General features: G+C 36.7%; 2 protein-coding genes across 3 annotated transcripts; one reads left to right on the top strand and one right to left on the bottom strand.

Moving 5' to 3' along the window:
- Positions 1-227: 227 nt before the first annotated feature.
- Positions 228-6477, bottom strand: LOC104897957 (probable serine/threonine-protein kinase PBL3). Its single transcript, XM_010684937.4, has 6 exons — positions 5889-6477; positions 3042-3394; positions 2817-2952; positions 1998-2134; positions 1790-1913; positions 228-1004 (listed from the first exon to the last, which is right to left on the bottom strand). Exons 1-6 carry the CDS (start codon positions 5947-5949, stop codon positions 565-567), a joined length of 1251 nt encoding a protein of 416 aa, XP_010683239.1. The 5' UTR covers positions 5950-6477; the 3' UTR covers positions 228-564.
- Positions 6478-8340: 1863 nt separating this feature from the next.
- LOC104897956 (UDP-galactose/UDP-glucose transporter 3) lies at positions 8341-13403 on the top strand. 2 transcript variants are annotated; one of them, XM_010684935.3, is made up of 8 exons: positions 8341-8636; positions 8898-8995; positions 9112-9242; positions 10745-10775; positions 12106-12209; positions 12362-12483; positions 12692-13116; positions 13206-13403. In XM_010684935.3, the coding sequence occupies exons 1-7, from the start codon at positions 8533-8535 to the stop codon at positions 13098-13100; spliced, it is 999 nt and encodes a 332-aa protein (XP_010683237.1). In that variant the 5' UTR covers positions 8341-8532; the 3' UTR covers positions 13101-13116; positions 13206-13403. The 2 variants fall into 2 exon arrangements, with proteins under 2 accessions (XP_010683237.1, XP_010683236.1); XM_010684934.4 differs by having other exon boundaries at positions 12692-13403.
- Positions 13404-16692: the final 3289 nt, after the last annotated feature.

The following is a 16692-nucleotide window of genomic DNA, read 5'->3' as shown; positions in this document are numbered from 1 at the left end:
TGGGAAAATTCTCTTAGATTTTGTTCAATAGTGTGTTTCTACAGGTTTATACTTTGTTCAGTTTGTCAGTGCACGGACACAGAAATCAGTCAAATTTTTACCTAATAAAATCTTGATAAGCATTCAAAAACATGCACAAATAACTTCACAAAACCCTTCTAGAAGAGTAAAACATGAGCACAAGTACGAGAGCAAAGAAGCTGAACACAGTCACCAAACATTTACAGTTAAAAAGAAAACGTATGTCGAAATTTTCAATCAATGAATGATAATACAACAAACGCCTTCGAGAAGCATTCTACGCTCCTATATACTTGGCATATTTCATCCTGTGCAATTACAAACCAGAGAACTGACACCAAACCCGAAAAATAAAATACAAAACTTTACTTCTCTTCAAAACAATTTCAGAGAAAACAGGCAGGTGACAGTATACTATTACCTAAGGTTGCAGCTGAAAACAATCTTGTACAAGGATGAGCTAACAATATATACAAACTGCAACATACGTAGTACTTAAGAAGGTGAAGATGCACCAACAACAGGGAAGAAGAATCTTCAGAATCAACGAACAAGAGGAGATTGCCGGTGAGAGGACAATGGAGATGCCGAGGGTGTCAAACGCATGGGAGAATGATGGCTTCTCATTGGAGAATGCATGGGGCTCGAAATGTTTTTGTAGCTTTTATTTGTGTTTTTTAGGTCTTGCAGCTTCTCGAGTTCCTCTAAGACCTCCGACATTTTAGGCCTTGACCTTGGTTCGGGAGTTAGGCACTGTATAGCAAGTGTAGCAACTGTAAAAGCAGCTTTTTGGGGATATTGGCCTTCCAATTTGGTATCCATGATTCTGAATAGCTTTCTCCGGTCACCCAAATATGGTTTTGCCCAATCCACCAGACTTTGCTCTACACCAACTCTTGATTTGTCAAGTGCACGCCGTCCAGTCAATAGTTCAAGTAAGACAACCCCGTAACTATAGACATCACTCTTTGCTGAAAGGCGGCCTGGTGAAAGAAGCTAGAATTTTAGTGTTCGAAAAGCCAATCAATATGAACATTGCATGTGAAGGTTTCGAACTTATTTAGTAATTGAAACATAACTTTAGCAATCCAGAGAGGACGAGAAACAAATATAACAAAGAAGATGATGAAGCAATTCAAAAGACCCTATTTCTTTTTGGATCTCTCAAAGAGGAAAGAGCTGGTGGGAAGATCACAAAACTAACAACAGCTCAAAATATGCAATTTTGTAGATGAAGTAATCATGGCATGATCAAAATGCTAATTTTAAAAGAAAGATACAGAGGAAAATTCGTAATTTGAAAAAAAAAAAAAAAAAAAATCAAGGTAGCTAACTAAGAGATATGGCAGTAAAGAAGAATAAGAAAGAAAATGAGTGGGAGAAGAGAGATTGAAAATTGAACACCAACAAGAAGGGAGCAGCGCAAATTTGAAAAAAAGGAAGGAATATGCATTAAAAACGACTCCTATAGTCCAATATTGCAAAGTAGCTAGAGTTTTGTTTATAATCATCTAAAAGGGGTGATATTTTAAGTATGCACTTGACTATTCGACGGCAATGAGACACCTCTATTCAATGAAAAAAAATCCATGCTTGTTAAATTCTTAACGAAAAAAGTAAGTGGTTGAAACTTGAAAGCAAAAGCTGAAAAATGGTTTTGTGCAAAGTGGAATAAATTAGGAGTGGTCTTGAAGAAATTAATGCGAATAAAATTTAGGCAACAAAAAACAATTTTGAGATCTTATAATCAGTTATCCCACATTCCCACCTGTAGCTACATACTCGGGTGCTGCATAGCCCTGAGTGCCCATGACCTGAGTTGATACATGAGTACGATCCCCGGTGGGCCCTGCCTTTGCCAAACCAAAATCGGATAGCTTGGCATTAAACTCCTGAAAGTATGACAACAAATATCAGAAAACTGCTTGGTAATGGAGGAAATAACACAATAATATGATGCTGAAGTCTGAACATACTGCATCAAGCAAGATATTTGAAGCCTTGAAATCACGATAGATGACTTGTGATTCAGCATCATGAAGGAAAGACAGTCCTTTTGCAGCACCTATAGCCACTTTAATCCTTGTTGCCCATGAGACTGGCTGAGGTCCCCCTGAAAGAAATTGTTCTTCGTCAAATCACCGAGACTTCAAAAATCAAAATAGCAAATATTGAACTGCAATGTAGAAGGCAACACATTTTGATCAATGCAGCTGATGTCCAGAGTCAACAGCAACATAAATAAACTCTTTGCCAATAATCACAAGACTCGGTGGCAGAACTAGCTTGGGAGGAGTTCGGTCACTTGCACAGTTGCCCCCACTTGATTGTGAAATGTTTGGATATATTCATAATAAATTTGGAATTTTTGAATATATTGCTTTAAAAATTGACTATTTGCAACCAAACTACAAATTTCCAATTTTTTTTGCCCCCAATAACTATTTTTCATGAATCCGCTAGTGCACAGGACCAACACAAAAAGGGGCTCAAAAGACACTTATAAAGAAGATGCACACCAATAAAGAAACAGGTATAAAATCGATCTTAGTTGCAATGATTAATGGTCATATTTCAAAATACGCACATGCAATTCAACACAAAGCAAACAGTAAAAGCACAGCACGCATAAATAGTAAAATCCAAATTGCTGTAAGGCTCATTACATAATTGCATAAATTACACATACATATGAAGTTAGAATGATCTTCAGGTGTTTTACCAAAGACATATTTTCTTAAAAGCATAACTGTACTCATAGAACAAGACACTGTCACCAGAATTAAGCCACTTACGTCTGAACAAGTGATTCTCTAGGCTCCCCTTGGGCAAAAACTCGTATACCAATAGCCGGTGGTCACCATCAAGACAGTATCCGATGAGTTTCACTAGATTAGGATGATGTAGTTGGCCAAGATAGTTTACTTCTGTCTGCAGTAAGGTAAAAAAAACAAAAAGCTATAAGAAAACAATAGAAGTCCATTGAGAAGTGAATAAATACAACAGGTTGAGAAACGTACCAACCACTCCTTATGACCCTGGAAACCTTCAGGTTTAAGCTTCTTGACAGCAACAACCATTCCGGATCCAGGTCTTGAAGGAGAGAGAGTCTGCTCATCGATCCACCCCTTGAAAACATAACCAAAACCACCTTCGCCAATAAGGCTGTCAGGACGGAAATTTTTGGTGGCAGTCTTAAGGTCGTTGAAGGAGAAGGCTTTTAAACCAGAAGAAGACAATATTTCATCCTCAGATCTCGGATTAGGAAGACTTCGATTGCTACTTTTGACACTTGGTGCTGAGACAATCGGACTAGACAGGTTCGAGGAGTGGCTTATCCTCCCAACACTGGCAACTTTTGAGGCTCCTGTGGCTGATAACAGCGAGCTTCTAATATTAAAAGTTGAAGCAGAAAGGGGGGAATAGGGGAGAGACGCAAATATATATATCATGTTATTTTGGGGATGTCCAGAAAAAGTTAAGTTTTCCACGATAGCAACGGTTTAAGATCGGGTTTACCATGACACAGGGGCGAGGCATAGTAGAGGCCTAAGAGGGCCATGGCCCCTGTACTGGTTATAATAGGCTAAGAAGATTAAAAAAATGAAAACAAAAGATATTTTATTGATAAACTAGCCCCCCTCCACAACCATATTTAGAATTCTTTGTTATACTATCCCCCCTCCACAACCAAGCCTGGTTATGCCCCATGATACCCCCTTTTTGCAATAAGTTATAGATAGAGGGTAAGCGAGATGCAGAGAATCCACAAAGTGAATGACTAATATCAAATAAAGTTGCACTAGATAGACCAAACTCAAAGATCAATGATAGGAAAGCACAAACTCTTGATTAGAGGCCTAGATACAATACATAAATGTTATGGAGAATGACCCTTGAAAACTAAAGTCCTGAATGAAAATTGGGTAACATGCAAAACATAGCCTCGAAGCTTTCTAGTAAACTAAGCTATCCGAGAATGTGTCCGCTTGAGAAACTAACACATCTAACATATTCTTAGCAAATCAGTTAGTAAGTCTTGCCGCTAGTTGTTGAATTTTATCAGTGTTTTCGGGCCATTAATTGCAGTAACACAAGGAAAATTATGCAGCCATAAATCACAAAGTTAGGTAGAAAGCAATGTCACATTACCACAGACTTCAAGCAAGGAAATGCTCTTAAATAAATAATTACAAGACGAGTTTTGAGCATAATATTAGTGGGTATCCACTATCCAGCTCTGCAACAGTAATCAGTATATATCTCAGCTTACTCACCACAATCTTGTGGTAACTCAATGCACTTAAACTGCAAACCAGAAAACAAACTAATTACACCTTCTCCACATAGACACTAGACATCAGAAAGAGCATGGCAGAAGTATCATCTATGCAGTTACCAATTACACCATCATTGGCCATGTTTGATAAATGGCTTTTGGTCAACTTTTTGATTGGTTTTAGGCTAAAAACTTGTTAATGAGGTCATATAGCCAGATAGTATATCTGGTAATTCAATTGGCTGAGAAGCGAAAAATTCAGCATTTGATGAGCTTATTGGTCATATTTTCAACAAAGAGTCAAAAATTTAGTCATTTCCATATTATATACTAATTAAAAACCACACCAGTTATTCTAACAAAAAGGTCAAACCAGCCAACAGTTTCAATGCCAAGCAAGGTAATTGTCTACATTGCCTCAGAGGCAACAATAAACATTCACTAACAAAATTACTTCCTTCAACCCCAGCAATGATTATACAGCGTTGATGCCACACTCAATGCAAGTAAATGAATCAGGGGATCCAATAATAAAAGATTGTGCTTAAATTTGACGAGCCTTACTTAATAAGTTTTATTACGATACATATAATAGGTGTCAAAGACGTATGATTAGTTTTATACTGTTATGAGCGGTACTAGTATAAACAGGATAAAATTAAAAAAAGAGCTTACTTTTGAGTACATCATTCTGAAAAACTTTTACATTTCCATTTCTTGGACACTCAATGGAAAAATTATACACAACCTATTTCGTCATCATTCCGTTAATCTCATAAAGTTGACTAAATGATTTGAGTTCGAAAGAGATATTGTAATCAATACTCCAAAGATACAAATAACTAAGATTTGATTTATTGAACACTCAATGGAAATATTATACACAACCTATTTCATCATCATTCCGTTAATCTCATAAAGTTGACTAAATGATTTGAGTTCAAATGAGATATTGAAATCAATCCTCCAAAGATTCACATAACTAAGATTTGATTCATTTGAACTTGAATAAATATAGCAAATCGTCAACAAGTCCGAAAACAATCTCCATCCTCAGAAGTATCATACATTTTCTCAAAAGACTCTCACAGATGATTCAGGATTCAGGATTCACCATGACTTTACCACTTTGATGAAGCCTGAAGGATGAAACTATACTAAGAAAGACGAAAACTTCATAGAAACATCAAACGCAAAAGAACAGAAAATTTCATGAGGGATTGAGTAAATTTCAAAAAAGATCAGGAAGCTACAAAATTACTGAATCTGGATAATTCAATTTCATCCTTAAAAATTTAGCTACAACGAATTTACTAAACCTAAACCCACCATCAAAACTCAAACATGTTAATTCCCCAAAACAAAATTTTAAATAAAAACTTCAAACATTTCAACCAAAAGATCCCAAATCAAGAATTAGGAAAATACCCTAAACAACCCAAGCAATAATATGCAGAACCCATATAATATTAACATCAATAATTAACATCATAAATAGATTTAACATATATAGTACACAAGACTCGAAATTTAAACAAATACCCATAATTAGAAATGTAATAAACAACACAAAAATTAGCAAAAATACCAGAAGTAGGATGAGAGTTGTAAGAATCCACTTGTGCAGAAGAACCGAAGCAATTTCCCATCTGAGTTTTCAGTCAGAGGAATCTACCACAAAAACACAGAGCTTCTAAAACAAGAAACTTTTTTTTTTAAAGATCAAAAATTAAACAATTAAGTGTTGAAAGAATTAAGTAAGTAGCTAAAAATAAGAAAGGATAATACAAATTCTCTCTCCTACTAATTCTCACATGGGGATTTAACAAGCTTCTAGGAAGAAGAAAGAAGAAGCAAAACAGAGAAAATCATAGATTAAAATAATACAAATTGCAAATGGTTTATAGAAAAAAGGAGAAAAGTCTTGAAAAAGGATGGTAGGAAATCGCAGAGCAACTCTCTTGAATGTAAAAGTCTTGCTATTTTTTTTTTCTTTGTATCAACTTTATGCATCAACTTTAAGTGATAATTGTATTTGTTGGGGTTTTGTTCTATGTGTTCACACGGCCATACACACTAGATATGTTTATTTTTAGCAGATTAGATGAGATTAGGTGCTTCCGTGTGTACTACTTCCTCATCTTTGGAAGGATGCTTCGTTAGGTGTAGAGGTCCTGGACATTTGGTCGTCATAGTAGTCAAGGCCATACCAATATAGCATAAGTTGGTTATTACTTATTAGAAGAGGTATGTTTAGCGCTTAGCGCTTAGCTTCTAAGGTGGTAACTAGTAAGGCGTACTTTTGTAATTTTGTTCTCTTTGTGAGCGAGGGACGAGGGGATATATATAAGATTATTCCTTTATTAAAAGATTATTCCTTTATTGCTTTCACGCACTTTGTTTTCAAATGGCTGTAAATTTGAACTTATTAAAAATGTTGATGGCTATGTAATAATGTAAAGTGTCAAGCTTAACTGTTGTTAATTCGATTAAACGCAAATTTGGACTTCCACCACCTACCTTAAAGTCATGGATAAAGGGGTTAGAAAGAATATTCTTAACATGTAAAATCTACAAGTAGACAACCCTAAAATCGAGAGCATGGGTGCAAATCTTGTAGATGGACAGATGAACAACAAACTTATTGGCAAAAAGACATCATCAATAAACTGATACTTGTAGAGAAGCTCTTACAAACTGATGTTGTTGTACAATAAACAATGGTTGTTTATTTATGTGGGTGTGATGTTGTTATAAAATAAACAAAGGTTGTTTATTTATGTGGGAAAAAAATATGTTTGCACACTGAAAATGACAACTATAGGATCTAAAGATCAAATGCGAGGGCTGCTAGATTAATACAAATGATTAGCAAAACTTGTCAATCAAGTGACAAACTTTTAAATATCAATACACGAACAAAAGTTGTAAAATATGCAGTCAAATAGATCATTTATAGAGTTTTGTGTCAAACAAATATAATGAAATATTAAAATTTTGCAATAATAATGATGGAATATGCAATCAAATAGATACCATATTGCAAAGTGCAATTACCAAGCAAAGCTTGGTCTAGTAGTAAAGAAAGAACCTTCCAACTCAAGATTGGGGTTTCAATCTCCACTAGGGGCACTTTGGGATATGGTTTCCCCTTACCATATTCCCAATCTCAAAGTGTCTGCTTGCGAACTCAAACCGGTTTGTTTGACATGTACAATAGTAGTTTTCACCCTTTTTTAAACTTTTTTTTCTCAATTGTTCTTGTACCTTATATTACAAACTTGTCTCTCTTAGAGGTGATCATGGGCCGGGCCGTGGACAAAAAAATTTGCCCATTGGTCGGGTCGGGCCGGACCTAAAATCGTGTCGAATTTTTGTGTCCAAAGCCCGTTATTTTGGGCCCAAATTAGCGGGCTTTAGCGGGCCAAAACGGGCCGGGCCAAAAAAATAGACTAAAAATCGTTTTTGACTTGCCCAAAGTCAAAAAAAAAATACGACCGGAAATCTGCCCAAAACCCGGCCTAAAAACGGGCCGGGCCGGGCCAAAATGATCAGCTCTAGTCTCTCTTCAGTTATCACCGTAATTGACCTACACATTCCTGTCAAGCATAGAAGACGATTAGGGGTTCACTAATTTATGACTTAATCATGAATTCATGATGTTACCATCTGTTTAATTTTTTCAAAAAAATAAACCACAATCTTTCTAGATTGGGCTCAAATATGGATCAAGATGCAAGAAAAGCCCAATTTATAGGCCCACTTCAATATTAACCTGGCCCACCTCCACACAAAAAACTGAAAACGGGTCCCACAGCAAGGACCCACCCAGTTGTCCCCTCCTACTCGTACTTTCCCCCTTGACAGAGCTCCGCGTTCAATTAACCAATAGAAACTCAACATCCCTCTCTTCCATCCAATAATCTTCCGCCACGTATTCATTCTACGTCAGCTAGGACATAAATAAATTTCCACGTTGTCTTTTTCTTTTATTTTTGTTTCTATTCATACTAATTACTAATATACCAAACTCACTGAAGAACACAACCAAATTTTATTTCTCAAGTTACAAAAATAAGAAAATAGAAACTAAATCTTATTTTAATTCTTATACTTTTATGTTTATCTCAATTAAATTAAATTAAATTAAATTAAATTAAATTTCTTTTGGGGGATTCGTGTGATCCGCATTAAACGTCGGAAAATTTTCCGGCGAAAAAAAGTCGCCGGAAATGGAAGTTCATGCGTCAGGATTTGGCCGTGTGCTGTTGTTGAGCTTTTGCGTCGCCGGAATTTGGGCTGCTTACATTTCTCAAGGCGTTCTTCAGGAACATCTGTAATTTCTTAATTTCTCCCTCTTTTTTTTATTTTATCATTTTTTATGATCGTTTTTATTTTTTAGGGCATTACGTTATATGAAGAATTGATCACTCTCGTTTTTTTGGGTTTGTATATTTTGTAGTGAAATTTGATGGGTCATTCGTAGAATTTGATTTAGGGTTCATAATTATGTGGGTATTTGGAATTTTGAATTTTTAATGGGTGTGTGAGATTAATTGTCGTTTTTGTTGTTTTTGAATGTTGAAAACAACTGCAGGTCGACGAAGAGATTTGGGGCTGATAAGAAGAGATTTGAACATCTAGCGTTTTTGAATTTGGCGCAAAATGTTGTGTGTTTAGTGTGGTCTTTTATAAGTAAGCAATATTGTGACAATGATTAAGCTAATGTTTTTAATTTTTGATTGGGTAATAATGTTGAGATATTTAATCTAATGTAAATGTTATATTGTTTTGGTTTTTGGGGGGAACAGTGATCAGTATTTGGTCAAGGGGAAGTAAGGGAGGAGCTCCAATGTGGAGTTATTGGAGTGCTGGTATAACTAACACTATTGGTCCAGCTATGGGTATTGAAGCTTTGAAGTACATTAGCTATCCTGCCCAGGTATTGCTTCAATCTCGCCTTGCGTCGTTTGGTGTTTTCTGGTTGGTTTTATGTGGATTTTGCAATAGAAATGCGAGGTATATAGAAGAATGAGAAGTCATTTCCTCCCTTTGGAAATACTATTAGCGCTCGTTTGGTTGATAGGAATTTAGGTAGGCAATGAAAATTCCTATGATTTTCTCATTTGAGAAGTTGTTTGGTTGACTGGAAGTTCAGAAAATGGGTGCAATGGTAATTCCTTGGGAAATTGAAATTCCCACAAAATGTGGGAATTTAATTACCCACCCCTTTCTTGGTTAATCAGAATTCATGTTTGCAAATTTCTTGATGTCAACCAAACAAATTTAGGCCATTTCCTAGGAATTACATAAAAGGAGTAATTTTTTAGGAAATGAAACTTCCTACAGGAATTATATTCCCATGTATACCAAATGTGCACTTAGTCATGCATGCAATTTGAGATGCATGTATTTTAGTGAAATCGTGCTGAGTGTCTAATTATAGTGAGCTGAGACAATGTGTTGATTTTTTTGTGGACGGAGGAATTCTGAAGTTTTAGCATATGGTGTTTGAATTATAGAGAGCATTACAAATGTTGTTTTGACGAAGCTTGAAAGCGAGAATGGAAGAAATTGGCAATAGGTTGATTGCCTTTAGAGAGTAGGCAATCGGGCTTCGACTTGGTTTTGATGTGTATTAATGTCCTTTACCGCCTACTTGAATTTTTAAGGAAAATTCTATGCTAAAGTCCGTAACAATGCAAGTTCTCCCGTGAGTAGTTTTTTCCCCCCATAAGTTTCTAACTTTCTATTATCACTCAGTTCAACCTTCTAGAGTAGGTTTAATAAAAATTTATGATGGAAAAGGTGATGGAAAAGTCATAGTTGCGAATGAGTTGCAGATTTAATCGGTTGAACTTTCCTTGCAAAACTACAAGATATTCATTCATTTTACCACCTTTTAGTTCCACCTAACAACCAGCCATCAGAGCTTGTGATGCTTCTTCGTGATCATTTATGCTATTCTCCAGTGAAAAGCTTCACGGACTAAAGCTTCGTTCTTTTCACTTGAAAACCTCTTACGTGAACATGTTGATCTTATTTGTAACTTAATTTGACTTATCTTGATTTGTAAGATGAACTTGGTATCCCTTAACTCTACTTACCTAAATTTATTTTGAACATGTTTGATCCAAGACTGGTTTAGGGTGAAAACACTAAGGACGAAGTGGGTAGGATGTTTATGTTTAGCATGTAAACATCTGCTCTTAATGCCAGCAATGTACTTGAGCTCAAATGATTTTTCTGTTGTTTTTGTTTTACTTTTTTCACCCGACACCTGCACAACAACACTTTTTTAATATTGACAAAGGCAACTCATCGCCATAGATCTATAGCAATACCCCATTTTTGTTTCAGGATTTTGAATAACTTTCTTGCTATGTTTTCAAATAATTCAGAAACACTGTTGATCTTTCGTTCTAAGAGAGTGTCTCTTTGCAGGTCCTTGCAAAATCCTCGAAGATGATTCCAGGTAAACATGGCAACTTTATCCTGCCTTGTTGTCTTCAAAACTAATTTTCATGGAATCAATGGAAATATATTGGTGCTGAATAAGTATCAGTTATTCCATAAATCGTGCACTAGAGGTGTTCAATTTTGTGGAGTTGAAGCAGCTTGTGGTCTACAATTTATAAATTGTCAACTTTTCCACACTCCGTGCAATTCATGCAACATGCAAGTAATAGTTTCTGAGGGAGCTTTTGAGGATAAGAGATGATTTGTAAGTACTAGTTGTGATGCTTGAGAATCAGAACCTATTGTTCTGTGTAAGGACTAAGCTCCCATCACATTTTATGGAGTTGTGGGAGCCTCTCTTGTTCAAGTCCTGTAGTTGTCACATGTGGTCATGATGTAGCTGGAAGAAATTAAATGGGGGTTTGGAGCTGTGAAGTTGGAAATGAGTGCAGCTGCCTGTTTATGTTAGTCTTTTCATAGAGCTGAGGCACACAAGGAACAGACCCTTTTTCATACTTTCATATTCGAGCTTAGAAGGCTCTAGAAATGGGGGTTTGGAGCTGTGAAGTTGGAGATGAGTGCAGCTGCCTGTTTATGTTAGTCTTTTCATAGAGCTGAGGCACACAAGGAACAGACCCTTTTTCATACTTCCAAATTCGAGCTTAGATGGCTCTAGAAATGGGGGTTTGGAGCTGTGAAGTTGGAAATGAGTGCAGCTGCCTGTTTATGCTAGTCTTTTCTTGGTACAGAGTACAGAAGGATGTAACTATATCAAGCTGTTGGGCATGGCAGGGAAAATGTAGGAATGTCATTACCTAACTCTCTAAGGCCCCTGCAATCTTTGATCGAGAAAACGCAGAAGAATGTAACTATTTCAAATTGCAGGGAAAATGTAGGAATGTCATTACCTAATTCTCTAGAGCTATCTTTGATCGAAAAAACACATATTGGTACAAATGGTGTACTTTTGGGTCTTTTTAACATAATTTGGTTATTGTGTTCCGTACCCATTTTCATACCGCGAATTAGGTAACATTGCCCTAGAGAGCTAGTCGATAAATTATTAAAAGTCTGAATGTACAATGTACCAGATACACTGGGCAGCACCTTACACCCAATACTATTTTTCCTTATTGCTCATTTGGAGTCTTTTTATTGATAGCCTTTGGGTATATGGTAAAGCGGGTATACTATATTGATTTTGTCAATGCTGCCATATTGTTGTGCCTTTTTTTTTTTTTTTTTTTTTTATCTTTGATAATTAAAAAGCATTGATGTTTTAAATCCTGTAGGTAATGCTATATTCCCATGTAAGTTGTTTAATGTTATTCCTTTACCTTCTGCAGTGATGCTTATGGGTGCTCTTGTATATGGCATCAGATACACATATTCAGAGTATATTTGCACACTCCTTGTTGCAGGAGGTGTGTCACTCTTTGCACTGTCTAAGGTGAGATGTGCACCAAACTTCTAATTAGTTAGCAACATCTTTTCTCCCTTTTGTCTAATTGGCATTCTTGGAGGGTGCTGTTGCTTGTCAGTATTTTTGGTCATAAGAATTAGAATATTCTTGTATCTTATACTTGATATGTTGCTCCACAGACTAGTGCAAAGACCATAAGTAAACTGGCGCGCCCTAATGCACCTCTTGGATATGGGCTGTGTTTCCTGAACCTTGCTTTTGATGGGTTCACAAATGCTACACAGGATTCAATAACAGCAAGGTATTCTAGTTTTTTTCTTCTCCTTTTAGCATTACTTGTACTGTTGTGCACCTTTCTGAAAGGTAAACTGCTTGATGTTCTACCCTGCCTAAAGAGCTTCCATCTTCTATGCTGTAGCATAACTTGTGTTCCTGGAACTCAATAATCTATTATTTTTATCTTTTACTTCTTGCTTGGTAGACTTGTATGATCATCACACTTTTTGCAGGTATCCAAAAACAAGTGCTTGGGATATCATGCTAGGAATGAATCTCTGGGGCACTATATACAATGTGGTTTACATGTTCGGTTGGCCCCAAGCCAGTGGTTATGAGGCCATTCGATTCTGTCAGCAGCATCCAGAGGCGGGATGGGACATCCTTTTCTACTGCTTATGTGGTGCAGTTGGCCAAAACTTTATCTTCCTAACCATCAGCAGATTTGGCTCTCTTACTAACACGACTATCACAACCACCCGCAAGTTTGTTAGCATTGTTGTCTCTTCCCTTCTCAGTGGCAATCCTCTCTCCACACGTCAATGGAGCAGCGTTGTTATGGTCTTCTCTGGGTTGTCCTACCAGATTTACCTTAAATGGCAGAAGTTGCAAAGATTGCAAAAAAAGAGAAAAGCTACTTGAAAGAAGCTATAGAATAGTAAGGTTGCTTAACAGGGATTCTTTTTTGTGGTTTTTAATTATTAATTTTCTACCTATTGAACTAAACTTATACCTTTGTTGTAAAAGTCTCAGTTTGGACTTCAGGAGCATTGATCAGGAAGGATATATGATATAGAAGATTGTAACTAGAGTAAGATCCAGTATTCAACGAATTTTTGACATGATTATGCATAAGATATGCATGTAAAGTGAAGCAAGTAATTCGTTCTTCTACCTCAAGTTTTGACTCATTCATAGATATGGATGAAGGAATTATGTCCTCAATTCTATTGCAATTATTAAATACAATATGGATCATATTATGGAGATAATAATTCATTTAATTGGGTCGTCGTTACGTTTTGCTAGAGAATGCTATAGATCTTTCATCTTTGGGTTAGTAAATAATAAATCCAAAGCTTCCTTAAATAGATCTTACAAGGTTACACATTAAATTTGGATCAATAAAAGAAAACGTAGAGCTCACAAAGAACTCTAGGGTGGCTGGCCAAGAGGAGTAATAGTTGGGATTACTTAGCCTAATTATTCCTATAATTAGTCAAGTTATCAGAAAATAAAAGATACAATATCTCACAATATTTTCTCTCTCAAAAATCACGTTATTTACCCCAAGAAAAAATTTGGAGTGTTGATCCGGCTTGGTGGACCAAGTAGAGGAATCACATATGAGGTTCTTTCTCCGAGATCTTGACGATTCTTTGTGGAATTCACGCATCAAAGGTTATACTCTAAACTATTATGTGATCCTTAATTGTATATGCATCCTGTTTTAGGTTCTTATAAATTAGATTCATGAAATTCCGCTTATAAAACCTATAATCCTACAGTGGTATCAGTTTAGCCCCTTGCATATAGTTTTTTAGTCATTATAATATGATTTATTTTGATGTTTATGGCTAATTTTAATTTGATTAAGGAGCGAAATTGAATTATGGATTGAGTGATTTAATTGGAATTGATTAAATAGAGATTTAATTGCTTAATATTTCAATTTGTAATGGCTGGAAATTTCAAAAATTTGAACCCTAATTTTCGAAATTCAAAATTTGAATATTGGATCTCTAATTTGAATTTTTTGAAATATTATATTCATATAATTAATCTGATTTTTCATATCTAAAATTGTTTATGTATGACAAATTAATTCATGTTAAAAGAGTTTTGTATGATTTAGAGATTAATTTATGTGAATAGTACTAAAATTAATTAAAATAGAAATTTTAAATTAATTTTCTGAATTAGGCATAAGGAGTTTATGTTTAATTTATTTAGATCACTAAAATATTTTTGAAATAAGTTGTAAATTTAATTTCATTCACAAAATAAGGAAAGATGAAGAGGAGCAGCCACGACTGGAAGCTCTCGCTCCTGCAAGGAGCTCCCACTCCACTGTGAGTGCTTTAGTGGTCTGGCGGCTAGGCAGTCGGCTAGGGGTGGCCGCGAGACCCCTGCGCTGTGGTGGGCGTGGCTCGGCGTTGCTGGGCAGCTTGCTTAGCCAAGGTTTTTCAACAAAAAAGACGGTTGTTTCAAAAAAAAAAATTGAAATGTTGACAACTGATTTTCAGAATATTAAGCAATTTCAGTTATGTTATTTTGACTAGGTTATAAAATAATTTCATAATTTGATTCTTTAATCTAATTAAAATTAGTTGCCTAATTTTACTAGGATATATAAAATCTTTTAGGTGGTTAGGTTTACTAGTTTAAATACTTTATCCTCTTGCTTTAACTAAGAATAGTTTGTGATATTATTATATGACAATTTTTATATTTGATATAATTGTTATAAATAACTAGTATGGGAACAAACTCCTTCTACTGGTTACAAGAGGGATCCTGAATCCCAAAGGGTCTTTACAGAAGAAGCTTCATCTACACCTTTCAAAGGCGGGATCAAACAGCTTGCTAAGTTTTGGAAAAGTTATGCCCCTCCTGGCCAAGGCAACTACGCTTCTTCAAGTATCATCGTTGGTTTTGAATCTAAGCATTCAATGGTTTGTGCACCAAAATTTAAGTTAGAAAATATGATCAGCGAATCGTGATGTATTTTTGTAATTTAATATGATCTACATATCGTTGAGTATTTCTGTAATTTATTTTAATTTGAATTATTTCAATACTTATGTAATCCAAAGACAAGCCCAAGACGAGAAGGCTCATGACTAAGATGGATGGAGATCCATGAAGAGTCCAAGGAGGTGCCCAATCAAGAAGGTTTTTAGAATGAGGGGGCCATACTAGCTAGCTCATATTTAATTCTTTGCATTTTATTATTATTTAAAATGGTTATAGGTTTATTGTATGTTGGTTATCAATGCGCTAGAGTTCACTAATTAATACCAACATAATAAACTTGGGAAAATTCCTCAGGTACCCCTGAGGTTTGGCGTAATTCCCAAATTACCCCCCACATTTGGGGAATTCCTCATATACCCCTGAGGTTTGTGTTTGGGCTCAAAATACCCTTACTATGGACGGAACCCTAACGCCGTTAGGTTTTTCCTTCTCTCTCCCCCCAATTTTCTCTCTCCTCCCATTCTGCCACCTACTGCTAAACCCCCTTCCCTCACTCCGGCGCCGACAACCCTACCCCCTCCCTTCCCCATTCCCGATTCCCTTACCCTCGATGTTGGCGCCGACCAGAATAGCATAACAGCAGCCTCGGGTGGTTTAGAGGGCGGGTTTAAGGTTTGGGGGCGGCGTATCTGGGTGGGGAAGGGGAGGGGGTCGACTCACGATGGAAGACACGGAAGGGGGGCCATTTCCGATAGGGGGAAAAGGGGGAGGGGGTGGTGTCAGGCTGGGTGGGGTGGGGGATCGAGAATGGGGAAAGGGAGGGCTAGGGGGGGGCGTCGAGGGTGGGGGAAAGCAGGGAGAGGGTGGGGTATCCGGGGGTGCTACTGTTCTGGCCGACGAAGGGAAGAGGGGGGTCGCCGGGGGTGCTGCTGTTCTGGTCGGCGAAGGGAAGAGGGTAGGGTCGCCGGCGTCGAAGTGGATGGTGGTCGACGACTGTTGGTCGCCGGCTGGGGGAGGGGGGTTGGCAGTGGGTGGAGGAATGGGAGGAGCAAGAAAATTGGGGAGAGGAAGAAGGAAAACCTAACGGCGGCGTTAGGGTTCCGTCCATTGTAAGGGTATTTTGAGCCCAAACACAAACCTCAGGGGTATTTGAGGAATTCCCCAAATGTGGGGGGTAATTTGGGAATTACGCCAAACCTCAGGGGTACCTGAGGAATTTTCCCAATAAATTTAGGTCCCGCATATATTGAGGTTAGCTTTTCCAAACATAAAATACTTATTAACCCGTAATAATTAATAGTAATAGGTCATGTCTCTACATGGTATTATTAATAATTTTGGGACATGAGGTGAAATTCAAACTTTGCTACTTAGTTTGGTTATCCTCAACAAAATCATCAAAAGCGTTTTGGATTTTGAAGCAAGAGATACTTGAGCATGCAATGTTTTCCTATCTAAACGAGAATTATAAAATTTTATAATCAGTTAAAGAGTTTACTTACCTTGAGAATGTAAATATAAGATAAGGCCCCCGTCT

Source organism: Beta vulgaris, chromosome 6 (genome assembly GCF_026745355.1).
Source record: "Beta vulgaris subsp. vulgaris cultivar EL10 chromosome 6, EL10.2, whole genome shotgun sequence".
Taxonomy (NCBI): Eukaryota; Viridiplantae; Streptophyta; class Magnoliopsida; order Caryophyllales; family Amaranthaceae; genus Beta; species Beta vulgaris.
Note: the sequence above shows the minus strand (reverse complement) of the source record. Positions and strands in the feature narration are given on the sequence as shown.